The 26,559-nt window shown below is 50.7% G+C and overlaps 1 protein-coding gene across 1 annotated transcript in view; it reads left to right on the top strand.

The window, feature by feature from the left end:
• LOC130128316 (receptor-type tyrosine-protein phosphatase U-like) overlaps positions 1 to 26,559 on the top strand; it is a 149,944-nt gene that overhangs the window by 31,202 nt on the left and 92,183 nt on the right. The window contains 5 exon segments of the mRNA XM_056297953.1: positions 5,293 to 5,374; positions 12,516 to 12,631; positions 20,685 to 20,856; positions 22,368 to 22,661; positions 26,409 to 26,559. Coding sequence (XP_056153928.1) covers positions 5,293 to 5,374; positions 12,516 to 12,631; positions 20,685 to 20,856; positions 22,368 to 22,661; positions 26,409 to 26,559 — 815 coding nt within the window.

Here is a 26,559-nt window from a genome sequence, read left to right on the forward strand (position 1 = left end):
TCTTCTCTCTCTCTCTCTCTCTCTCTCTCTCTCTCTCTCTCTCTCTCTCTCTCTCTCTCTCTCTCTCTCTCTCTCTCTCTCTCTATTCTATCTATCATTGTCTCTCTCGCTGTCATTCTCTCTCAACCATTCTCTATCATTCTGTCTCTATCATTGTCTCTCTCACTATCATTGTCTCTCTGTCATTCTCTCTATCATTCTCTCTCTATCATTCTCTCCATCATTCTCTCACTCTATCATTCTCTCACTCTGTCATTCTCTCACTCTATCATTATCTCACTCTGTCATTCTCTCACTCTGTCATTCTCTCCATCATTCTCTCACTCTGTCATTCTCTATCATTATCTTTCTATCATTCACTCTATCATTCTCTCTCTATCGTTCTCTTTCTATCATTCAGACTCTATCATTCCCCTTCTCTCTCTCTCTCTCTCTCTCTCTCTCTCTCTCTCTCTCTCTCTCTCTCTCTCTCTCTCCTCTCTCTCTCTCTCTCTCTCTCTCTCTCTCTCTCTCTCTCTGAGTGATGCCATGTGTCTGGATGGTATTGTAATAGCTGGTGTTGTGTGACATATTGGTCACACATATCGTTCAATTGTGTATTGTTCAATAGGGACATCATACCATTCTGTATTTTAATATGTACATATCATATCATATTCACATATCTGTATTTTAAATGCTATGTACATATATCATATTCACATATCTGTATTTTAAATACTATGTACATATCATATATTCACATATCTGTATTTTAAATGCTATGTACATATATCATATTCACATATCTGTATTTTAAATACTATGTACATATCATATATTCACATATCTGTATTTTAAATACTATGTACATATATCATATTCACATATCTGTATTTTAAATACTATGTACATATCATATATTCACATATCTTTATTTTAATGCTATGTACATATCATATATTCACATATCTGTATTTTAAATACTATGTACATATCATATCATATTCACATATCTGTATTTTACATGTGTGAATGGGAGGACAGCCACTCTTCTTCGTGGGTCACATATTTCAGTGCAGCGTGGCACGTATGGATCAATAGTGTTTATCAAGTTCAAACACACCAATTAAGGGGAATATTGCAGCAATTTCTCTAACAGTGAACAACGAGCACACCTTCCTCCAATGATTTTATGTTCGCCACTGGAACAATTAAATCCTTCCCCTAGATTGATCGTCTTCGCGGGCTAATTGAAAGCTTTGCCATTGCTGCTTACATACCAACGATTCCCTACGTGGCACACTGAAAACCAGAAACCGGAAATATTAATTACCGCACAAATCACATTTTTACCGCGTCCCCTTTATTGCCAGCCACTGTTGATTTTATGCGTCCCCTCTGAGAGCGGAGGGAGCACGCTGGGAAATGTTACTCCGCACTATCAAATGTTGCGCCGTCGGGTTTTACGAGCCAGACAGGATGTTGCGGGAGACGTGTGGAAACGCACGCGCGCCCGTACTTCGTTTTTTAATCTCCCCATCAAATGACACCGCGTGACTGCTCCCACCGCGGCGTTTCTTGCAACGTCGCTCCAGCTGCCAGACGGTGGAGGATTTGACTTATTGGGTTGGGTGGCGGACGCAATTCCGGGCTGTTTTCTTTCGGTTGGTGTTAGGGACCCCACCACTTTCAATAAACCACACCCTGATGCACACATCACAGTCGAGCCTTGTTTTGTGTTAAAGCCTTTATTTAGATTTCTTTTTCTCCCCAATTGTATCTGAACAATCACCCCCACTCTCCCGAGCCGTCCCGGTCGCTGCTCCACCCCCCTCTGCCGATCCGGGGGAGGGCTGCAGGCTACCACGTGCCTCCTCCCATACACGTGGAGTCGCCAGCCGCTTCTTTTCACCTGACGGTGAGGAGTTTCACCAGGGGGACGTAGCGCGTGGGAGGATCACGCTATTCCCCCTGGTCCCCCCCCCCCCCCGCCCCGAACAGGCGCCCCGACCGACCAGAGGAGGCGCTATTGCAGTGACCAGGACACATACCAAAGACACGGCACATTGTGTCTGTAGGGACGCCCGACCAAGCCGGAGGTAACACGGGGATTCCAACTGGCAATCCCCATGTTGGTAGGCAACGGAATAGACCGCTACTCTACCCGGATGCCCCCCCCCCCAGCCTCCAGTTGCTTTTGTTGCTAATTTGGTTGCGATGAAGTGAATGATGGCTAACAGACGGGTGGAAGATGACGTCACCATGAGCCGCGAGAGAGTCCCCCCTTCCCTCCTGGTGTAGGTATTGGAGCTGAGAGAGCAGCTTTCCGTTTAAATATTAAAGCTGCTATTGGGTGCCATTGTGATGAACAGTATCGGTGTAGTTTAGGCACCCGACCTGACCCCCACGTCCACGTTTCCTCTCCTTTTTTAACGCAGGACATCACTCTGGTATCGCTTCTCATAGTCCTCTCTTGCTCTCTCTCTCTTTAGATATGTATCTCAGGATGTGTGTAGATGTGTATCTCAGGATGTGTGTATATATCTATTTTAGGATGTGTGTAGATATGTATCTCGGGGTGTGTGCAGATGTGTATCTCAGGATGTGTGTAGATTTGTATCTCGGGGTGTGTGTAAATATGTATCTCAGAGTGTGTAGATATGTATCTCGGGGATGTGTGTAGATATGTATCTCAGGATGTGTGTAGATTTGTATCTCGGGGTGTGTGTAAATATGTATCTCAGGATGTGTGTAGATGTGTATCTCGGGGATGTATGTAGATATGTATCCCGGGGTGTGTGTGGATGTGTATCTCAGGATGTGTGTAGATATGTATCTCAGGATGTGTGTAGATGTGTATCTCAGGATGTGTGTAGATATCTATTTTAGGATGTGTGTAGATATGTATCTCGGGGTGTGTGTAAATATGTATCTCGGGGTGTGTGTAGATATGTATCTCGGGGTGTGTACAGATGTGTATTTCAGGATGTGTGTAGATGTGTATCTCGGGGTGTGTGTAGATATGTATCTCAGGATGTGTGTAGATATGTATCTCGGGGTGTGTGTAGATATGTATCTCAGGATGTGTGTAGATGTGTATCTCGGGGATGTATGTAGATATGTATCCCGGGGTGTGTGTGGATGTGTATCTCAGGATGTGTGTAGATATGTATCTCAGGATGTGTGTAGATATGTATTTCGGGGATGTGTGTAGATATGTATCTCGGGGATGTGTGTAGATGTGTATCTCGGGGATGTGTGTAGATGTGTATCTCGGGGATGTGTGTAGATGTGTATCTCAGGATGTGTCTACGTATGTATCTCGGGGATGTGTGTAGATATGTATCTCGGGGATGTGTGTAGATGTGTATCTCGGGGATGTGTGTAGATGTGTATCTCGGGGTGTGTGTAGAAGTGTATCTCGGGGTGTGTGTAGATATTACCATATTGTGTTGTTCTTTGTCAGGAGGGAGTCAGACTAGAGAGGGTCGTTCTCATCTTACATGTGTATTTCAGTTACACCACCGGGCTGGCTGGTATTTCATCCTATCAGGCATCGAAGACGCCTTGGAACCTCTGGAATTTGATTTGGCGACTCTTGCCGATGCCCCACTACTATTCTTTAATCACTCCCCCGCTCCGCTTTTAACGACCTCCCCTCTTTGTCTCGCACAGTCGTTCTCAAGCAGTTTTGCCGAGGATGTGGAACGGCGTGAGTCGATGGCGGCGGAGGCTTCGAGATGCGGGATGAAGTGAACGGTTAATAGTCCTGGCGTCTGTTATGGTCCCACGTGACAATGACAAATACAAATAAATTGGTGGAGAAAAAGCCGGAGTCTGTGTCCGTCCACCACGGCGGCCTCGTGTCCTATTGATTGGCCCCCGACACGTAAAGCCTAACACAGTGTCGACAGTGCGATGCGTCACCCGCCTGACCACATTTTACCTCCACCTGACTTCACCAGGTTTGATCCACTGAGATGCTGGTTGTTAGGGTGGGTGATGCAAATCCAACGATGCACACACACACACACTTGTTATGGTGAGTAGTTCGGAGTTGCAACCTTCATCTCCATGGCCGTTAACTCACTGAACCTCCGAGTTCAGTTTATTGATGCGACCTTCCGCCTCACCCGGTACCGTCCATGCAGTGTCTTTGCCCACGTCTGCATCCAAGTTTTTTTTGTGTTGGTTTGAAGGCCGGGGGAGCTGGTGCTGGATCGGCTGGGACAGCTTGGTCTGCTGTGTCCGGTGGGCCCAGGGACCACGGCCCTGATCGGCGCTGTGCCTGAAGAGGAAACACTGAGGGCGCTCTGACAGGATGAGGAAGCGGGGCAGGCTAAGCTAACTGCTAGCCCATGCAGACCGGCAGATCCGATAACGCCGAGGGCGGTCTGGTGGCGGCCTCGCCTAGCCTTGACTGTGTTTTAGTGTAGTCATGTGGAGTGCGGGGAGGTGTGTCGAAGGTGTCTGGCTGGGAGAGCTGGCGCTGGATCGGCTGGGGGAGCCGGGTCTGCTGGGTCCGGTGGGCCCAAGGACCACGGCCCTGACCTGAGCTGCGCCCGGGCAGGAAACACCGAGGGCGGTCTGACAGGATGCGGAAGCGGGGCAGGCTAAGCTAACTGCTAGCCCATGCAGACCGGCAGTTCCGACAGTCCTCCTGGGTGGCGTTCCTTCTCTGGACAGTGGAACCTTTGGACTGTGTTGTTAACAGTTTTTGTTTTTCTAAGCTTGGTTCTCTGTTGGTGTATGTTTTCGCGGGGGGGGGTCTTTTTGGGTAATTTGGGATGTGTTTTCGTCTTCTGTGTCGCGCTGCTGTGGGCAGGGGGAAATGGAATTTTGTTTCTTTTGTGACTACGACAATAAATTGTTGCTGGTTCCTGGTGTGCAGCAAGAAGCTAACAACAAGTTGAAATGGACTCACACGAAGTGCCACACATGACACATAAGGTGTAATTCCCTATCAACCGCGTTGAACCGAACCTGACACAAACCACACAAACTGTCTGGGATCAACTTTGACGCCATTGGTTGTTGGGGTTTTTTTTTTTTTTTTTTGGAATCGCCTGGAAAACATTTGCAACAAAACTGACAAACTCCGAGAAGTCCGTAGCATCTTTACCTTCAAGGGCTCCGGAATGTCAATCGAGGTCGATGTGAAATTCAATATGAATGCCGCCACGGAAGTGTGGAGCCAACTGGGACTTCCTCCCCTCAAAGATTAATTTATTTTCCATCGATCTGTTTGATACTCAGGTGACAGACCGACGAGCTTTTCCACCCAAAGTTAATTTGACATTTTCCCCACAGGTTATCTTCGAGGCGACTGTTTCCGAGGAGCGAGAGGGCTACATCGCTTTGGACGACATCCTGCTGCTCAACTACCCCTGCTGTAAGTACCTGCTAGCTCGCCACTTCCTGTTGCTGCTGCTCTATCTGTATACTGACATTTACTAAGATTAGGGAGGACAGAAGGTGCGGGCGGTGGCTCTCCAGGCCGGGATGCTCGGCAGCCTCCCGGAGGTGACCGGCGAGGCCGGGACGCTCGGCAGCCTCCCGGAGGTGACCGGCGAGACCGGGACGCTCGGCAGCCTCCCGGAGGTGGCCGGCGAGGCCGGGACGCTCGGCAGCCTCCCGGAGGTGACCGGCGAGGCCGGGATGCTCGGCAACCTCCCGGAGGTGACCGGCGAGGCTGGGATGCTCGGCAGCCTCCCGGAGGTGACCGGCGAGGCCGGGATGCTCGGCAGCCTCCCGGAGGTGACCGGCGAGGCCGGGACGCTCGGCAACCTCCCGGAGGTGGCCGGCGAGGCCGGGATGCTCGGCAGCCTCCCGGAGGTGGCCGGCGAGGCCGGGATGCTCGGCAGCCTCCCGGAGGTGACCGGCGAGACAGGCTTCAGGCCTCTCTGACAGGTGGCAGTTGAAGCACGTGTCCTTGGTACCGGTTCTGTGCCGCGGCAGAAACAGCACAGCGGGAGGCTTCTCTTTGTCTCGGGAGAATGGATGACCTTTTCTTTCGATGGCGGTGCTCCCCGCCCGGCCCTCTAAACCTAGCGTGGGGTTCAGAGAGGAAAACCGGAAACGACCAGGATAGCTAGTGGTTGCCCTCTGAGCCCGGTGTGACCTTCTCCTCCGCCATCACCGACAGATACACAGTTGGGGGTGGGGGGGGGTCAAGGATCGATGGGGCCACGTGATGTGAGTGATCCCCCCCCTCTCCCAGAGTCCTTCCCTGCAAAATGCCCACATGCTGCAGTTGGATTTCACACCCCTCACATAAGCCACGCCCTCTTTTACTCCTTGTCTGTTAGCTCCGCCGGACAGCGACTGGAGCGTGAGGTCAGCGCCACTGCTACGCTGCTGACCCCTGCAGACTTCCCAGGACGGGGAATAAGAGGGCCGGAATGTCGGAGAGTGGTTAGTGGTTAGACAGTGCGGTCTCAGCACCGGCACGCTGCGAGGGGGGGCGGGGGGGTAATCCACTTTAAGTAGGATTAATGTGAGAAAATGGTAATGGATGTTAATTTAGAGTATTTACGACCTCATGGATTTCAGATCGCTTTCAGCGGCTCTGCAAAACACAGGCGGACCTGAGACCATAAATCGTCGAATGCCGCTCGGGAAAAAAAGACAAGAGGCGCCCCGGGAAACACCTCCTTAACATCCACCCATCCATCCATTATCCGAACCGCTTATCCTGCTGTCAGGGTGGCGGGGATGCTGGAGCCTATCCCAGCAGTCATCGGGCGGCAGGCGGGGGGGACACCCTGGACAGGCCGCCAGGCCGCCAGGCCGCCAGGCCGTCATTCAGTATGGCCGGTTCACCTGACCTACATGTGTTTGGACTGTGGGAGGAAACCCACGCAGACACGGGGAGGACATGCAAACTCCACACAGAGGACGACCCGGGACGACCCCTAAGGTCGGACTACCCTGAGGCTCGAACCCAGGACCTTCTTCCTGTGAGGTGACCACGCTAACCACTGCGCAACCGAACCGCCACTTAACAGAACTAAGGTTCCCCCCCCTTTTTTTCCCCCTACTTGTATCTGGCCAATTACCCCACTCCTCCAAGCCGTCCCAGTCGCTGCTCCACCCCCCCCCCTCTGTGGGTCTGAGGAGGGCTGCAGACTACCACGTGCCTCCTCCGACATGTGGGGTCGCCAGCCGCTTGTTTTCACCTGACAGTGAGGAGTTTCACCAGGGGGACGTAGTGCGTGGGAGGATCACGCTATTTCCCCCCCGAACAGGCGCGCCGACCGACCAGGGGAGGCGCTAGTGGACCAGGACACACACACCCACATCCGGCTGCCCACCCGCAGACACGGCCAATTGTGCCTGTAGGGACGCCCGACCAAGCCGGAGGTAACACGGGGATTCGAACCGGTGATCCCCGTGTTGGTAGGCAACGGAATAGACTGCCACGCTACCCGGATGCCGCGAATTAAGCTGTTCCACACGAGCTGATCTGAGACCCTCCGCCACTGCTTCCTCTGGTTTCTGTGGTGATGTGGGACGAGTTGCGAAGTTGCCACGGCCCACCTACACGCCGCCGAGACTGGGGGGCTGAGATGGCGATGCTCGGCCATCTGCACGCGGGCAAAACCCGGTCTCGACCCCCCCCCCCCACAATCCCCGAGCAGGGGCGCTCACTTCCGAGCCAATCCTTAGTACAGATAGATTCATAACTGTGCATGAGCACGCATCACTTGTAGCCCATCATCATATTCAACATATTCATGCCCCCGCCGACCCTGAAACCACACACAACTGTGCTCACAGACACACATGCGTGCCAACACACACTCGCACAAATGCCCGAGTAAACATGCCCTAAACTGGCACTAATTTCCCGGCGGGCAGGGAGAATAATGGTGTGGTCCCCAGGAAGGATGCAAATCAAACACACCTGCTGTCTCCTTCACGTCCTCAGCAGCTTGCTCTGATGAGCCGGAAGTTCCTTTTATGAAGAGCTTATTCTTTTACTACTAACATCCATCTGTCTATCTGTCTATATATCTGTCTATCTGTCTATCTGTCTGTCTGTCTGTCTGTCTGTCTGTCTGTCTGTCTGTCTGTCTGTCTGTCTATCTATCTTTCTATCTATCTTTCTATCTATCTATCTATCTATCTATCTATCTATCTATCTATCTATCTATCTATCTATCTATCTATCTATCTATCTATCTATCTATCTATCTATCTATCTATCTATCTATCTATCTATCTATCTGCCTGTCTGTCTGTCTGTCTGTCTGCCTGTCTCTCTGTCTGTCTGTCTGTCTGTCTGTCTGTCTGTCTGTCTGTCTGTGTCTCTGCCTGTCTGTCTGTCTGTCTGCCTGTCTCTCTGTCTGCCTGTCTGCCTGTCTGTCTGTCTGTCTGTCTGTCTGTCTGTCTGTGTCTCTGCCTGTCTGTCTGTCTGTCTGCCTGTCTCTCTGTCTGCCTGTCTGCCTGTCTGTCTGTCTGTCTGTGTCTCTGCCTGTCTGCCTGTCTCTCTGCCTGTCTCTCTGTCTGTCTGTCTGTGTGTCCGCATGCTTATTTAATCTCAAAAGAAAATTAACTGTAATAGCAATCAGTGTTGTGAGTGCCTCAGACAGTTTTTATGTTTCATTATGTGTGTAACTGTTTCATTATATGTGTGTGTGTGTGTGTGTGTGTGTGTGTGTGTGTGTGTGTGTGTGTGTGTGTGTGTGTGTGTGTGTGTGTGTGTAACTGTTTCATTATATGTGTGTGTGTGTCTGTCTGTGTGTGTGTGTGTGTGTGTGTGTGTGTGTGTGTGTGTAACTGTTTCATTATATGTGTGTGTAAGTGTTTCATTATATTTGTGTGTATGTGTGTGTGTGTGTTTGTGTGTGTGTGTGTAAGTGTTTCATTATATATGTGTGTAAGTGTTTCATTATATATGTGTGTGTTTGTGTGTGTGTTTCATTATATGTGTGTGTAACTGTCATTGTATGTGTGTGTGAGTCATTATATGTGTGTGTAAGTGTTTCATCGTGTGTGTAAGTGTGTGTGTGTGTGTTTCATCGTGTGTGTGTGTAGTGAGTCATTAAATGTGTGTGTAACGGTTTAATTGTGTGTGTAAGTGTTTCATTATATGTCTGTGTGTTTCACCGTGTGTGTGCAAGGGTTTCATTATATGTGTGTGTAAGTGAGTCACTATCTGTGTGTGTAACGGTTTCGTTATGTTTATGTGTGTGTGTTTCGTCATGTGTGTGTGTGTGTGTGTGTGTGACTTCTGTGTTTGAAAGAGTCCCAGCCACCTGCAGCTCAGTTAGTCCTCTGCTCCGCTCTTCATCACGGCAGCCAGACGTGGACTGGAGGGATGGAGGGAAAAGAGCAAAAATGTGGCGAGGGAGCCCGAGACGCTGCCTCCATCCCACCGCTCTCAGCCAGACGTCTGTTTCCATGGAGACCTGTCATAAAAGTGTCAGTTGTGTGGAAGGGCACGAGACGGATGTGTTTGTTCCTCTCCGTGTGGAAGTAGGAGTCACAATTTGATGCCCTCTGTGCCCAATCTGTGTCACAGTGAGGGATCACACCTCTCAGCACAACCTACCCCAGCCTCCACCGGCGGGGGGCCCGTGGTGACGGAGCACCGCAGGGGTGGCAAAGAGTTGGGGAGGTTGTGATTCGTTACACCAACACAGTTGATAACAGTAGATACGTAATTGTTCTGCATGGCGGGAAGAAGTGTGTTATCGCAGGGAAAAGGAAGTGTTGCGTCTTCCTCGTGACAGGGATGTAAGCGTAAGGCCTGGCCACCTGCGGAGAATAGCACAGGTTACCACCCAGAAATGAAACCTCAGCTCAACCTTAATGAGCGTCACGGAGGGCTTCCTATACATATACAGGGGGGGGGGGTTGGGAAACGGAAAGACTGAAGCGGATAAAACACGTGTGATATATCATAATAATAATAATCCATCCATTATCCGAACCACTTACCCTGCTCCCAGGGTCACAGGGATGCTGGAGCCTATCCCAGCAGTCAGTGGGCGGCAGGAGGGGGACACCTTGGACAGGCCATCACACACACCTAGGGGCAGTTCAGTACGGCCGATTCACCTGACCTACATGACTAAGGGAGGGAACCGGAGCCCCCGGAGGAAACCCACGCAGACACGGGGAGAACATGCAAACTCCACACAGAGGACGACCCCCAAGGTTGGACGACTACGGGGCTCGAACCCAGGACCTTCTTGCTGTGAGGCGACTGCGCTAACCACTGCGCCACCGTGCAGCCAATAATAATAATGATAATAATAATAATCATCATCATCATCATCATCATCATCGTTACATTTATATAGCGCTTTTCTAGACACCCAAAGTGCTTCACGTTGAAGGGGGTAACTCACCTCAACCACCACAATACGCAGCAGCCCCCCTGGGTGATACACAGCAGCCATTTTGCACCAGAACGCTCACCACACATCAGCTTGAAGCGGGGAGGGAGGAATCAGAGAGCAGATGACATGGGGGATTATTAGGTGGCCAGATGGAGACGGCCAGGTTGGGAAGCTTGCCAGGACGCCGGGAACCCCCTACTCTGTGATAAGCGCCATGGGATCTTTAATGACCACAGTGAGTCAGGACCTCGGTTTAACGTCTCATTTGAAGGACGGCATCTCCTACAGCACAGTGTCCCCCTGTCACTGCACCGGGGCGTTGGGATTTTTTTGATATTTGTTGTTTTATTGGCCCTGTGGTGGCCTGTCCAGGGTGTCTCCCAGCCTGCTGCCCAGGGACTGCTGGGATAGGCTCCAGCATCCCGCAACCCTTAGAGCAGGATAGGTGGTTTGGATAATGAATGGATGGATGGATTTAAAAAACATTTTTTTTTACAAGGGCCAGAGGGGAGACTGCCCCCTACTGGCCCACCAACACCACTTCCGGTAGCAACTCAGTTTTCCCAGGAGCTCTTCCATCCAAGTACTAGCCAAGCCCATACTTGCTCAGCATCCAGCATTTTGCAGAGCCAGGGTACATGTTGGTATGGCTGCCGGCTCGTGTGGCAGATTGCATGTTGATGCTTAAGGTTGCAAAAAATCCCCATGCCAAGTTAGGAAAAATGTGATGGTTTGTCAAACTAGTACCCGAGTCCGCCATGTAACTTGAATTACACTTGCCACTGTGCGATGGGCTACATGGTTAAGGCGTTTAAGTAGGACACGTTATGCAGACGTCGTGATGCTGTGGACTGACAAAGCAGGCTGCTGTTGGCATTCATCCACTTTCAGCTTCATATTCATGAAGAAATGACAAGACCATTTGACGTACACTGTAACACAAGGCATGGTGACTATGTCCCCTTTATGAAGGCTACCACGTGGTGTAGCGCTGCTTTGGGTTTCGTGCAGTCAACACATCTGCGAGGTGTCATTACACTGTACAGCTGTTGGTACCTGAGGTTGTTGCTGCTGAATAATGTGACTTAGTGTTCATGAGCACTTCATCTACCAAATTAATATGCAGTATGCAGCCCCCCCCCCCGTGATATTACTTAGTCTCGGGGTGTCCGGGTGACATGGCGGTCTTTTCCGTTGCCTACCAACACTGGGATCCCAGTTCAAATCCCCGTGTGACCTCCAGCTTGGTCGGGCGTCCCTACAGACACAATTGGCCGTGTCTGCAGGTGGGAAGCCGGATGTGGGTGTGTGTCCTGCTCGCTGCACTAGCGCCTCCTCTGGTCATTCGGGGCGCCTGATTGGGGGGCTGGGGGAACTGGCAGGAATAGCGTGATCCTCCCACACGCTACGTCCCCCTGGTGAAACTCCTCACTGTCAGGTGAAAGGAAGCGGCTGGTGACTCCACATGTATCGGAGGAGGCACGTTGCAGTCTGCAGCCCTCCCCGGATCAGCGAAGGGGGTGGAGTGGAAAATAGGGTAAATTGGCCAAGTACAATTGGGGAGAAAAATGGGGAAAAAATCCCCAAAAAATAAAAAACTAGAATATCGACGTCTGTGTTCAGAGCAACACGTGTACAGTCCCATCTTGACAGCAGTCATCTGGTGAAATGCTTCTTGTTTTGCAGCCGGGCATCAGTCATGTCACATCACACTACACTCTAACAGTCAATAACATCCAGCAGCACTGATACGACAAAAGAAGGACTCACTGGTGTTTTTGATTCAAGGGATTTAAAAGTAATTCAGACTAAGACTCAGAAGATTTATAATACTGCAGCGGGGTGCAGCATGTGGTATTATAACAACAAGAAGTCTTTCCTGAGCGCTTGGTTTAGTGACAGAAAGAGTCTCTGTCTCTGTCAGACCCAATCAAATACAGTTTGTGTAGGAGTTTACATGTGACAGTATGTTGGATCGTGTATTTATGTACGCTTGTGTGAGCATGTATGCATATACACAAGGGCGTGTCAGGGCCCGTTCACATTTTTACCAGCCAGCTGGACATATATATGTATTTCATTTGTGTGTTTTTAAAAGTGTGTAGTAATGTTTTTTCAGACATTAACGCTGAATGCCAGGCATGCCAAGTTTCACGAGAGTGTACGTTGGTTCCCCTTCCACAGACAAGGTGCCCCATTTCTCTCGGCTGGGCGACGTGGAGATCAACGCTGGGCAGAACGCCACATTCCAGTGTGTAGCCACTGGCAAGACTTCAGAGACTGAACCCTTCCTACTGGAGGTAAGGGCCCGATGCCAATTCCCCTACATGTTCCTACCCCTAGTTTTGGGGTGCCCTCTACTGGGTAGTGGTCCTTCAGAACAGAGCTACAAGAGGTAGGCTTTGAAAGGTTGACCTAGGACATGGGACACCACTCATTACGTCGTCACCATCATCGTTACATCTGCTTCTCGGAAATGTTATTAGTAGTTGTCTGGTTTGATATATTTCCTATAGTACTATTCATACTACACCTGCTGCTGGATCGCCACCTTGCCGTGGTGGAGAAGCTTGCATGTACTAATGATCCCAAGAGCTATGCCTACCAGAGCTTGGCTCCTGGTAGGGTCACCCAAGGCCGATGGGTAGGGGGGAGGTTCCAGACAAAGCACGATCCAACAAAGACCTCAACGGCGGAACTGGTGGAAGATCTCTTCAGGTCACCATCCCGGTGAAGGCAGATGAAGGCTGCAACAGAGGGTGATCTCCAATCATCTTGGTTCTCCATGCCATTGGGCTCTGGTCACCTCCTGCCAAGGACCGTTTGATGGCTGCAGGCATGTCAGCCTCTCCACGTAAAAAGCTGTCACGGGCAGGCATCCTCCCGCAAGGATCAACCCGTAAACATCCTGGGTCAAAGGCCGATGGTGATCAGGAAGCGCTGATGGGAGCAGGACAGTGAAGTCTGGCAGCCCCTAGCCACAACCTGGCACACAGGTGGTGGGTGTATGATCAGTCGCCACACGCTGGGACTGAGGAAGAGCGGCTTCTCACCTGCTGCACCCATGAATGAGCAGCCCTATTTGGGATCTGTTCTGCTTACCCCAGCTGGAGAGGGGGCTAGAAAAGGTACCCTAAACATAGTCTGCCTCATACCTCCTGTCTGGACCACTGCATCCAGAGGGTTCATCACCATGCGTTCAGAAACGGAAACTCATATATTTTGGAGCCTGGAACATACGAAACCTCATGGACGACCAATCCAGCAACCGACCTGAATTGTGTACTGCCACCAATGCCCGAGAGCTGATTAAGATTCCAGATTGATATTGCCGAACTCTCTGAAACCCGATTGGCCGACCAAGGGCAGCTGGTGAGCCGAGGATCCACGACACCCCTTCAAATGAAGTGTTGCCCTGCCCTGCAGTGATATCAGATGAGCGGGGAAGGGCAGAAAGTTTGCTTCTGGATCATTTTTCAAGCTTCATACATGGGACTGTACTGTCACTCACAAATTGTTGTTTACACAAAGTTGTACTTACATCGAGAGTAGCGATTTTCCTGAAATGTTTTTTTATAATGATCCAATTACATATTCCTTTGCGTCTACACTAAACTAAGATATTCCAGTCGATTTGAAAAAAATAATTATTTGTGAAGGTATACACTACCGTTCAAAAGTTTGGGATCACCCAAACAATTTTGTGTTTTCCATGAAAAGTCACACTTATTCACCACCATATGTTGTGAAATGAATAGAAAATAGAGTCAAGACATTGACAAGGTTAGAAATAATGATTTGTATTTGAAATAAGATTTTTTTTACATCAAACTTTGCTTTTGTCAAAGAATCCTCCATTTGCAGCAATTACAGCATTGCAGACCTTTGGCATTCTAGCTGTTAATTTGTTGAGGTAATCTGGAGAAATTGCACCCCACGCTTCCAGAAGCAGCTCCCACAAGTTGGATTGGTTGGATGGGCACTTCTTTGAGCAGATTGAGTTTCTGGAGCATCACATTTGTGGGGTCAATTAAACGCTCAAAATGGCCAGAAAAAGAGAACTTTCATCTGAAACTCGACAGTCTATTCTTGTTCTTAGAAATGAAGGCTATTCCATGCGAGAAATTGCTAAGAAATTGAAGATTTCCTACACCGGTGTGTACTACTCCCTTCAGAGGACAGCACAAACAGGCTCTAACCAGAGTAGAAAAAGAAGTGGGAGGCCGCGTTGCACAACTGAGCAAGAAGATAAGTACATTAGAGTCTCTAGTTTGAGAAACAGACGCCTCACAGGTCCCCAACTGGCATCTTCATTAAATAGTACCTGTTAGAGCCTGTTTGTGCTGTCCTCTGAAGGGAGTAGTACACACCGGTGTAGGAAATCTTCAATTTCTTAGCAATTTCTCGCATGGAATAGCCTTCATTTCTAAGAACAAGAATAGACTGTCGAGTTTCAGATGAAAGTTCTCTTTTTCTGGCCATTTTGAGCGTTTAATTGACCCCACAAATGTGATGCTCCAGAAACTCAATCTGCTCAAAGAAGTGCCCATCCAACCAATCCAACTTGTGGGAGCTGCTTCTGGAAGCGTGGGGTGCAATTTCTCCAGATCACCTCAACAAATTAACAGCTAGAATGCCAAAGGTCTGCAATGCTGTAATTGCTGCAAATGGAGGATTCTTTGACGAAAGCAAAGTTTGATGTAAAAAAAATCTTATTTCAAATACAAATCATTATTTCTAACCTTGTCAATGTCTTGACTCTATTTTCTATTCATTTCACAACATATGGTGGTGAATAAGTGTGACTTTTCATGGAAAACACGAAATTGTTTGGGTGATCCCAAACTTTTGAACGGTAGTGTACATATTGTAGTGAATTCAGGGGGCAGCCGGGAAACGAACCCGGGTCGCCGCACCACGGGCAACTGCACTAACCAGTCAACTAAAGGGTCCAACCCTTTAGCCAAGGGCTAGCGAGTCTAGTCATTCGTGGTCGTTGCGCTACTCCCCTCCTTTGGGAAGCGTGTCCCCGCGCGTCAGCATACCAGTTCCCTCACTCCTCTGGGTGCACGCGCTTCCGATGGCCTCACGTTCTCGCCATCCCACTTCTGACACCGATGTAGCAAATTTTGGGGGGGCAGCCGGGAACCACCACAGCCCGGACGCGAACCCGGGTCTCCCGCACCACGGGCGACTACGTTAACCAGTAAACTAAAGGGTCCAACCCGTTAGTCTAGCGAGTCTAGTCATTCGTGGCTTTTACAATATTTACAAGGTTCTTTCCTTGCGCCGGCAGCCGCGTTCCACGTTACACTGCCTCAGTTCGCAAAGCATTCTGGGGATTTTCTTCTACTACTTCGTTTGGAGTCTGCACCTGAAAACGCTCCGTTGGGAGGGCAATTCGGAGGGCTAGATAATCTCTAGCCCTGGATCTTCAAAAGAAACCGGGCACTCTACCCTATGCGGCCGCATGCAAAAGGGAGGCATAGGGTCAAGTGGTAGGACTGGGGGGGAGGGGGGTTAGGTTTGGGCCAAGATGTCTGCCCCTTACAACAGACAAGAAAGGGGGAGGGTTGGATGGAATCAGGCTATCTCTATGATGAGTGGAGGCGGTGACATTCCTACCTTCTTTTTTTATGCAAGCGTGGCGTGGCGGCGGTCAAGTGGAGGTGAAAGCTGCAGCTGAAACCGCACAACTATAGCAGAGTTCACCCAACCGACTTGATCACAGGAAATACGAATATTGCCATATTTGCACAGAAATGTTGAGATTTCCTCCAGGTTTGATGTCTGTCATTGAAGTGAAGCTGTATAGCTGGGTTTTCCACTCAGAAAGCTGGCACAGATGATTTGATTAATAGAAACACGCCTACGGAATGAGAGAGAGAGTCCATGAAAGAGCAAAAGAGCAACATCTCAAGACAGGGGGCTAAAATCACCTACTGTGGAGTTAGAAAACAACGAGACAGGAGACGTGAGAGTAGACGTAGTCGAGGTAGTTTACTAGCTCCAACTTAGCATGTCATACATTCGACGACACTGAACTGTGAACCGGAAGCGGAAGTGCATTATCTGACCCCTCGCCTCTTCCCTTAAAGGCACACCGCCCTCTTAGGTGAATGTCTTTCGTTACATAGATGTGGGTCACCACACTACACTAATTTGACGTCACAGTCTTTTTCTCACCCAGCAGTGTGCCAACAAGGAGATGTCTCGCGTGACTATGTGGAGGTTATTAGGTGTGTACCCCCCCCCCCCACTTTTTCTCCCCAGTTGTACTTGGCCAATTTCCCCACTCTTCCGAGCCATCCTGGTCGCTGGTCCACCCCCTCTGCCGATCCGGGGAGGGCTGCAGACTACCACATGCCTCCTCCCATACATGTGGAGTCGCCAGCCGCTTCTTTTCACCTGACGGTGAGGAGTTTCGCCAGGGGGACGTAGCGCGTGGGAGGATCACGCTATTCCCCCCAGTTCCCCTTCCCCCCCAAAAACAGGCGCCCCGACCGACCAGAGGCGGCGCTAGTGCGGCGACCAGAACACATACCCACATCCGGCTTCCCACGCGCAGACACGGCCAATTGTGTCTGTAGGGACGCCCGACCAAGCCGGAGATAACACGGGGATGTGAACCACCAATTCCCGTGTTGGTAGGCAACAGAATAGACTGCTATGCTACCCGGACGCCCGGTGTGCCTCGGTTTGTATGGCCCCAGTGATTGTGCTGCCTCCCAATACCTCAAAAGTCAGCCCCTCACATGCACAACCTGAAAGTGCTGTTGATTTCGCTAGTTTGAATATGAGCTAATATTAGTCTTCAAAAAGCCATCTCTGAATGCCTCCACGTCCTCCGTCCTTGAAGCCCGCACATCTAAGTGGTTCTGAAAGGACGGAATTGGGGAGAGACACTTTGCAAATGAGGTCTCGGTGTACTGGGCACTCCATCCCTTGTTGTTTCCCCCAGCTTTTATTTCATATCCACTTTCTGTCCTAAACTGAAGCCTTTTTGAAGATAACCGTGCGTGTGCAAGAGCCATTTTTATCAATCCCGCTTGTTTCCGGAGTGGGTTTACGCTGCTCCTGCTGCCGCTCAGTGCATGTACATAGACGCGCATGTGAGTGTGCACAGAAAAGTGTCTGCTCCCACAACAAAAAAACCACCCAGGAGCATGCAAAAATACAGGCACAAACCCTCTGCAACGGAGATGTGCACCAGATAGTTTCCTTTGTTCTTCTGCGTTGACTGGTCTCCTGTGGAAATTAGAAATGTGAGAGTTCATGACCCTCTGCACCAAGTCTTTAATTTGTCTCTACTGTTCTTGTTAAGAGTGATAGAACTGGAAACACAGAGGACAGAGTTGTCGCAAACCCTTCTTGCTCTATGTTTTTTTTCCCATGTATTGTTGCAGGAACTGTTTGATCGCCAACACCCCTGCTGTGCAGGACCGCTAATGGCTGCTTTGTGTTTGATCTCGGAGGTGCCCTCTGGGCCGGTCTACACTAATCTCATCATCCTTCTGTTCCGTAGCTCGTTTAAACAAATAGATCAATTCATGTTTCTTTTTTTTATTTTCCCCCACTCTTTCTTTCTACCCAGTTGTACTTGCCCAATTACCCCACTCTTCAGAGCCGTCCCGGTCGCTGCTCCACCCCCTCTGCCGATCCGGGGAGGGCTGCGGACTACCACATGCCTCCTCCGATACATGTGGAGTCGCCAGCCGCTTCCTTTCACCTGACGGTGAGGAGTTTCGCCGGGGGGGACGTAGCGTGTGGGAAGATCACGCTATTCCCCCCCAGTTCCCCCTCCCCCCCCCAACAGGGGACCCAACCAACCAGAGGAGGCGCTAGTGCAGCGACCAGGACACATACCCACATCCTGCTTCCCACCCCGCAGACACGGTCAATTGTGTCTGTAGGGACGCCCGACCAAGCCGGAGGTAACACAGGGATTCGAACCGGCGATCCCCGTGTTGGTAGGCAACGGAATAGACCGCTACGCCACCCGGACACCCTCTAAATGTACTTTTGAATGTAAAGATGTCCAGCCTTCTACATATATAAACATGGATGTTGGCGATAGACAGCAGAGGGGAGGTCAGCTTGGATCAGCCATGTGTTTGACAGCCTGTATGTGGGCCTACAGTTCCAGCTGTGGGTAGAAACTGCCTTGCTAGTATTGATATGAGAAACAGGTCTATCGAGCAGGCTCAACTCAGACCTAACTAGGTTGATTGATACATCCAAGCAAAAGTGAAAAATAACGGCTCTGAACGGGAATAACACAGATTGGTGCAATCCAACCAGTGCTGAAGAAGAGCTTTTCAGAGCACATTTCTGCACCTTAAGGATGTAGTGACCCAGCCGTCCTGTGCACTTGATGTTTTCTAAATGCACTGCCTCTTTTTTGCTCTCGTCTCCTTCAGCAAATTCAAGCGTCCAGATGTCAGACCCACTTTACTTGTGAGGGGTTGGGGCGGGCGACAGCCTACGTAATATTGCGGCATATAGCGCCTCGCACCTGGAGTGGCTCATTCTGGAGTGGCTCATTCTGGAGTGGCTCATTCTGAAGTGGCTCATTCTGGAGTGTCTCATTCCAGTCCGCCCTCAAGTGCGGACGCATCGGCATGGCAGGAGATGAGATGTCAGCAGGAGCCTCTTCTAGGAGGCAACACCTGGGAGGCATGTGCCACGTTTCCCCAACACAAAAAAAAGAGACCATTGTTAAGTCAGGTCAAGTCACGTTTTTGTGTGTAGCCCAAATTCCCAAAGTAGTCCCGAAGGGCTTTACAATCAGTGCAATATAAGAACGGGAATCACAAACACTTTATTTGTTATGAAATGAAACGAAATATCGTTTCCTCCAGCCCACAGCACTGCAACACAAAGACAAAAACACATATCCAAAAACTACAAGTACACATACATCTAAACTAACACATATCTAGAATACAGAATAGAACAGAATACACTGTCATTTGTACATACATACAATGAAATTCACCGTCTGCGTTTAACCCATCCTTGCTGTGTAGCTAGGAGCAGTGGGCAGCCGCCGTGCAGCGCCCGGGGAACGGTTTACTCTTGGTTTACCCTTTCCGGGTACTGACAGCTGGGTAGACTGTGCCCGGGGATTTGAATTCAGAGTGTCCTCCTCCTAGCCTTTGCCTAAAGAGGCATCAACCCACAAGGCAACAGGTGGATTTGAAATTAGAGTTCCCTTCTCCTATTCCAATGTGTTGGCTAGACTGGACACCATGGGAAGTACCCTACAGCCATGCAGGAGGACCACATCTGTCAGTAGGGATGTCGTCCTTAGCCAAAGGGCCCTTGCTGAGGTAAGGTTTTACCCCTCTACACCCTGCGGCGGTTGCAGTTCAGTGTCTTACCCAGGACAAATCACTGTCCAGGAGAGCAAACGCCAGCCAGGATGACTGTCGGAACTGCCAGTCCGCATAGGCTAGCAGTTAGCTTAGCCTGCCCCGCTTCTGCATCCTGTCAGACCACCCTCGGTGTTTCCTCTTCTGGCGCAGCTCCGGTCAGGGCCGTGGTCCTTGGGCCCACAGGACGCACTAGACCAAGCTCCTTCAGAGGATCCAACACCAGCTCTCCCAGCCAGACACCTTCGACACACCTCCCCGCACTCCACACGAAGACACTAAAAACACAGTCAAGGCTAGGCAAAGGCGCCGCCAGACTGCCCTCGGTGTTATCGGAACTGCCGGTCTGCATGGGTTAGCAGTTTAGCTTAGCCTGCCTCACTTCCGCGTCCTGTCACACCGTCCTCGGTGTTACCTCTTCGGGCACAGGTCCAGGCAGGGCCGTGGTCCCTGGGCCCACAGGACGCAGCAGACCAAGCTCTCCCAGCTGATCCAGCGCCAGCTCTCCCAGCCATGAAACGAAGACAAACTTAGACACAGACGTGGACAAAGACCCTGTATGGACGGTGCTGGGTGAGGCCGCCATAAACGGGAATTTGCACCGCCTTCTAAACAATATACAGCAGTATACGACACCCTCTATCCTTGGACCCTAAACCCGAATGGAGGGGGAAAAAATAACTCAACAAGGAAAACCTTACCAGGAAAAAGTGTGGGAGAAACCTCCGGAGGAGCAACAGACTGTGATATTTACTGTGACGTTAACTGTGGCATTTATCAAGTACCTTCTTTCTGTCCCTCCCACAGAGTTAATTTCAACATCCCTTTGTCCCTTTGTCGTTTTCTGTCTCACATATTGCGGCACATTGAAAATGGCTTGAAAAACAATCACCCTGTCTCAGGCACAGGGTCAGTTGGCCCTCTCACTGCTGTTTCTCCCCCCCCCTCCCCCTCTTTGTGCTCTTTGTCTGTCTGACAGCGTCGTAATGGCATGTTGCTGGACACGTCCCTGCTGTCTCGCTTAAGCCACAAGCGTCTGATGGCCACTTTCCAGGTGGAGGCCCAGCGAGGCGAGCAGGATCTGTATCGCTGCATCACCCTGTCCTGCAGGGGTGCTGCTGTCTCCAACTTCGGCGAACTCATCGTCAGAGGTACGCTGCATTACCTTACATATGTAGGACTTTAACACACATGCATGTTACGTGTAGCATGTATGCGCACATGCAAGCTGGCAGATATGACCGTCAATATTGCCCCGTTGTATCCCATATAAATGCATGTATATAAATGCATGTATATAAATGCATGTACTTATGCACACTCTTAACTTTTTCTTTAAAGTGGAATCTGTAACGTCAGAAATTGGGGATTTTTGCTGTATGTCACTATTGTGGTTTTTGTTGTTGCTGTGAGGTGTAGCCACCCGTGAACAAGACCCCGGGATACTTGAACTCCTTCACTTGAGGCAGCAACTCATCCCCAACCAGGGAATGAGTTGTTGTCTCAAATGAAGGAGTTCAAGTATCTCAGGGTCTGGTTCACGAGTGAGGGTAGGATGGAGCGGGAGATTGACAGGTGGATTGGTGCGGCATCAGCAGTAATGTTGACGTTGTGCCGGACCGTTGTGGTGAAGAGGGAGCTGAGCCGGGAGGCAAAGCTCTCGATTTACCAGCCAATCTTTGTTCCAACCCTCACCTACGGTCTGGTCATGAGCTTTAGGTAGTGACCGAAAGGGTGAGATTGTGGACAAGCGGCTGAAATGAGTTTCCTCCGTAGGGTGTCTGGGCTCAGCCTTAGAGATAGGGTGAGGAGCTCGGACATCCGGAGGGAGCTCGGAGTAGAGCCGCTGCTCCTTCGCGTCGAAAGGAGCCACTTGAGGTGGTTCGGCTATCTGATTAGGATGCCTCCTGGGCGCCTTCCTTTGGGGTTTACCGGGCACGGCCAACTGGGAGGAGGCCCCGGGGTAGACCCGGGGCCTCCTCCCAGACACAAAATGCAGCAAGGTTTGCAGTCGGTCATGAAGCAGGAGTGGAAACAGAATTATGGCCAACGACGTTTCGATAATGTATTTGGGTGAAGTGTTTTTGGTCACCAAGCCTTCCTTGCAGACTATTGCACGAGGGAACCAAGAAGGAACTTCGCTCTGCCAGTTTCTGACGTGAGCGTGGACGGAACGAGTCCTGCTGTCATTCATGCAAATAAGCTGTCAGTCAGCTCCCCTGCAAGGAAAATTAGGAATTTGCTCCATTCAAGGGCCACTCACATCCCTGATATAATTATAATTACAAGTCTCGGTGTTCTAGTAGAGCAGATATTATGTTGTTGAAATCATGAAATTCAAAATGTTCGTTTGTTCTCATAACTCAGGTGCTTTTCTCTACAAGAAAAAAAAAACCAAACCTCTTTTCATGTCTTTTGTTGGCCTTGACTTTCATGCGGAATTTGACTGTTGTGAATAATTAATAGCGAGGACAGACAGCCACTGAGCTTGATCTCATCTGTTCTAATTTAGGGAACTATTGTGATGACAAGCATGGGCTGTCGCGCTGCTTTGCATTGGGCTGTGTCAGACACCCTGTGTATGTCGAAAGTCAATAATAAACCATATAGACTGATTAGCCATTTACTTTACTCAATCTGGCACTGCTTCTTTTCTTTGCAGTGCCCCCCACCCCTATTGCGCCACCTCAGCTCCTGCGGGCCGGCCCCACCTACCTGATCATCCAGCTCAACACCAACTCCATAGTGGGGGACGGACCGGTCATCCGCCGGGAAATCCAGTACAGGGCCAGCCAGTCGCCTTGGACGGAGACCCACGGTGTGGGCTCACTTACCTATAAGGTTTGGCACCTGGAGCCGGACACGGAGTACCGCATCAGCGTTCTGCTCACCCGCCCTGGAGAGGGCGGCACGGGCGCACCTGGGCCCCCGCTGATCAGCAGGACCAAGTGTGCAGGTGAGTATTCTAAGCAGTGAATCTAACACTAACAAAAGAAATAGAGTGGGCATCCGGCTAGCATGGCGGCCAACACGGTCCGAATCCCCGTGTTGCCTCCGGCTTGGTCAGACACCCCTACGGACACAATTGGCCGTGTCTTCGGGTGGAAAGTTGGATGTGGGTATATGTGCCGTGGTCGCTGCACTAGCGCCTCCTCTGGTCGGTCAGGGCGCCTGTTCGTGGAGGAGGGGGGGAACTGGGGGAGAATAGCGTGACCCTCCCACGCGCTACGTCCCCCTGGCGAAACTCCTCACTGTCAGGTGAGAGGAAGCGACTGGCGACTCCACATGTATGGGAGGAGGCCTGTGGTAGTCTGCAGCCCTCCCCGGGTCAGCAGAGGGGGGTGGTGCAGCGACTGGAAGAGTAGGGTAATTGGACGGGTGCAATTGGGGAGGAAAAAGGGGGCGAAAAAAAAAATCCCTCCACCCAAAAAGAAAACAATTACAGGATCTTTTAACAATGTTTTTCTTCACTGGGAGTTTCACTTTATCAACATAAATGGTACATAGCTCCAGCAGGGGCAGAATCCCTCCCAGCCTTCATCTACAATCAGCCGCAGCGCTGCTTGTCTGTGTGGGGGGGGGGGGGGAAGGCCCCCTGCCGCTGCGTCAAGCGGACTGCATGGCTTCCCTGTCACATGTCAACACGCTTTGATCCGCTCCAGTCGCCCACCTACCCCAACACCCCACCTCCTCCCCCTACTGCCGTCAGCTCCCTCTGCCCACATCTGAAGCCTTGTCCCCAGGGAGGAAGAAGGAAGATGACAGGGACCCTGTGACACGCAACACTGCTGTCGAGCATCCCTGATGCTTTCTTACAGAGCACGCTCTCTGGGAAAGCCTGTGTTTCCAGGACCGGTCTCTGTCGGGGGTTAATTTATCTAGCAAGGCTTTTTGACATCTTCCATCTCCCGAGAGTCTTTTTGATTCGTGGTCCTTCTCTGTTTTTTGGTCACCCGAAAAGCTGATGGATGAGTTTAAAGTTGAAATCTGGGGTTTTCCTCCATTAATAAAATTTATTTTTATTCATCTGGATCATGGGATACGAACTTCCATCTTCCAAACTTGGGTTTGTAGTTTTGATTTTTTTGATTTTTGAATTTTTTATTTTTCTCTCCAATTGCATCTGGCCAATTACCCCACTCTTCGACCACATGCCTCCTCTGATACATGTGGAGTCACCAGCCACTTCTTTTCACCTGACAGTGAGGAGTTTTGCCAGGGGGATGTAGCGCGTGGGAGGATCAGGCTATTCCCCCCATGTCTCCCCCCGATCGACCAGAGGAGGCGCTAGTGCAGCAACCAGGACACATACCCACATCCGGCTTCCCACCCGCAGACACGGCCAACTGTGTCTGTAGGGACGCCCGACCAAACCGGAGGCAACACGGGGATTCGAACCGGCGATCCCGTGTTGGTGGGCGATGGAATAGACCTCTACGCCACCCGAACGCCCCTCGTGCTTTTGAAGTTTGGTATAATTTGTAATTCATTGCACTGCCTCCATTAGCTTTGGTCCCCGGATGCGGTTCTTCCAAGGTGGGAAGTGTTGACTGCTGAATTGACGGCACACGAGCCACAATGTGTGCTACACCTTGTCTGCGCTGTCAGACGGAGACACTGGTCGGGAAAATCACCAATAACTACTGCGATTAGAAATATGGCAAAATTGTAAATGATTTGAACTGAGTCCTCTGGGTGTTGGATACGGGGCAGGGTGCTGTAATTGTCACCGTTATACCTGCAGACGCCTCAGTGTCCATGACTGGCTCATTGACACAGCTCTTCTAGAGAGATGCTTGAGATGGAAGGAGTGCGAGCTGGACGGGCCTAGAGCGGCTGACACCACCCCCCCCCCGTCCCCCCTCCAACATCTGTCTCCCTCTCTCATCCTCAATCCAGCCTCCCTCTCCTCACTCCCCTCACTCTCTCCGCCTCTGGTTTGTCCCCCCTAATTAATCTAATCAAGATGACTGTCAGTACGGGGCTCGAGGTCTAGAGGGTGGTGAGCTGCCGGACCGGACGGGGCAAAGCCCGGAGTGGTGCTGGTGCAGTGATGAGTAATGGTGTCTGTAGCAAGCCCTCAGCAGCCTGCGTGGCTCTGGTGGCAGACTCCATGTTCGCCTGCTGGGAGAGAGCAGAGGCCTTCCAGAGCAGCGAGGACTCAACATTCCTTCCCGGCCCTCTTAAAAAGACTCCCCCCCCTCCTCCTTTTGACTCGGCTGCAGTCATTCATGACGATGCCCCCCCCACTGCTCTTGTTTAGTCAAGCAGCAAGCAAGACGGGGAATTTCTCAAACCGTCCTTAACAGCCATCAGCAAGCCTCCATCACCTGGCACCACAGCCTTGACGCGCCACACCGCCGGCTGCTGCTTTCCTCTCGGCCGTCTAACGCTTCAGCAGTGTGCTCGAGACCCCGGGACAGAACGACCTTTGGAAACTGGACATGTTTTCTACGTGACGCAGATGGAGAGATCTGCAACCGCGGCTTCACACATGACAGCAGTAATTAGACTTCCTCAGCTCACACGCGACCCTCCGCCGGGGTCACGCTCTGATCTCGCGCCGAAGCCCGGTCATATCAGAGGAACGATGGGGGGAGGGACAGGGCTGTTGTGTGTCCTCTTCCCACTTTGTGTACCACTTTTTCCCAGTTCTTTTTCGTGAGTGTTCAACATTTAGTATTCCCCTAACAACAATGCAGCACATCAAGTGTTGCACTGCTGTTTTATTAATGCACCTTTATTAATGTTGCATTTAAAACGTGGAAAACAAGTTTGCACCAACTTGCTCTGTCGAAGAAAAGGCAGAAAGGCTGACACGGACCGAAGCACTTCGTAACATAAACAGCCCCCAAAAAAGAAGATATATAAACAGGATTGTTTTGTGATAGCTTTAATTTCAGGAAGTGTGCTCACTTACCCTCATAGCACCTGACACTGGGCCGGATCCGCCCACAGTCTGGCAGATCCGCATAGGAATCACATCTGCTCCTAGACCGCCCCAAGTGTACCGCTCTGTATCAGCTTTGGGCCGTACCTGGCCAAAGCGGGTACAGAGCCGTAAGCCGGATCCGTGTCGGTATTGGGCCCGTTGTGCAAAAATCCGTTTTTGCGGATCTGCGCCTGTTGCTGTGACACATCCGGCCGGATCTGGCCCAGTTTCATTTTGCTGTTGGCGTAGACCTTTAACAACAGATAAAAACTCTCTCTTTTGCTCTCTCTCTCTCTCTCACTCTCTCTCACTCTCTCTCCTCTCCATCTCTCTCCTCCATCTCTCTCCATCTCTCTCTCTCTCTCTCTCTCTCTCTCTCTCTCTCTCTCTCTCTCTCTCTCTCTCTCTCTCTCTCTCTCTCTCCATCTCTCTCCGTCTCTCTCTCTCTCTCTCTCTCTCTCTCTCTCTCTCTCTCTCTCTCTCTCTCTCTCTCTCTCTCTCTCTCTCTCTCTCTCCATCTCTCTCCTCCATCTCTCTCTCTCTCTCTCTCTCTCTCTCTCTCTCTCTTCTCTCTCTCTCTCTCTCTCTCTCTCTCTCTCTCTCTCTCTCTCTCTCTCTCTCTCTCTCTCTCTCTCTCTCTCTCTCTCTCTCTCTCTCTCTCTCTGTCAGTAATAATCCCCTGCTTAGCCCAACTCTTACCCTCATCACCTCAGTTGTCTGTCTCCCTGAATGGGAATTGCATTGTCTTTTTCTCCACCTGTCTTGACGTAGAACCCATGCGTGCCCTGCGGGGCCTGACGGCCGCAGAGATCCAACCCCGGCAGCTGTTCCTGCAGTGGGAGCCACTTGGCTACAACCTGACCCGCTGCCACACCTACACCTTGTCCCTGTGCTACCGCTACTCGACACCGACGGGGGGTGG

Source organism: Lampris incognitus, chromosome 18 (assembly GCF_029633865.1).
Source record: "Lampris incognitus isolate fLamInc1 chromosome 18, fLamInc1.hap2, whole genome shotgun sequence".
Taxonomy (NCBI): Eukaryota; Metazoa; Chordata; class Actinopteri; order Lampriformes; family Lampridae; genus Lampris; species Lampris incognitus.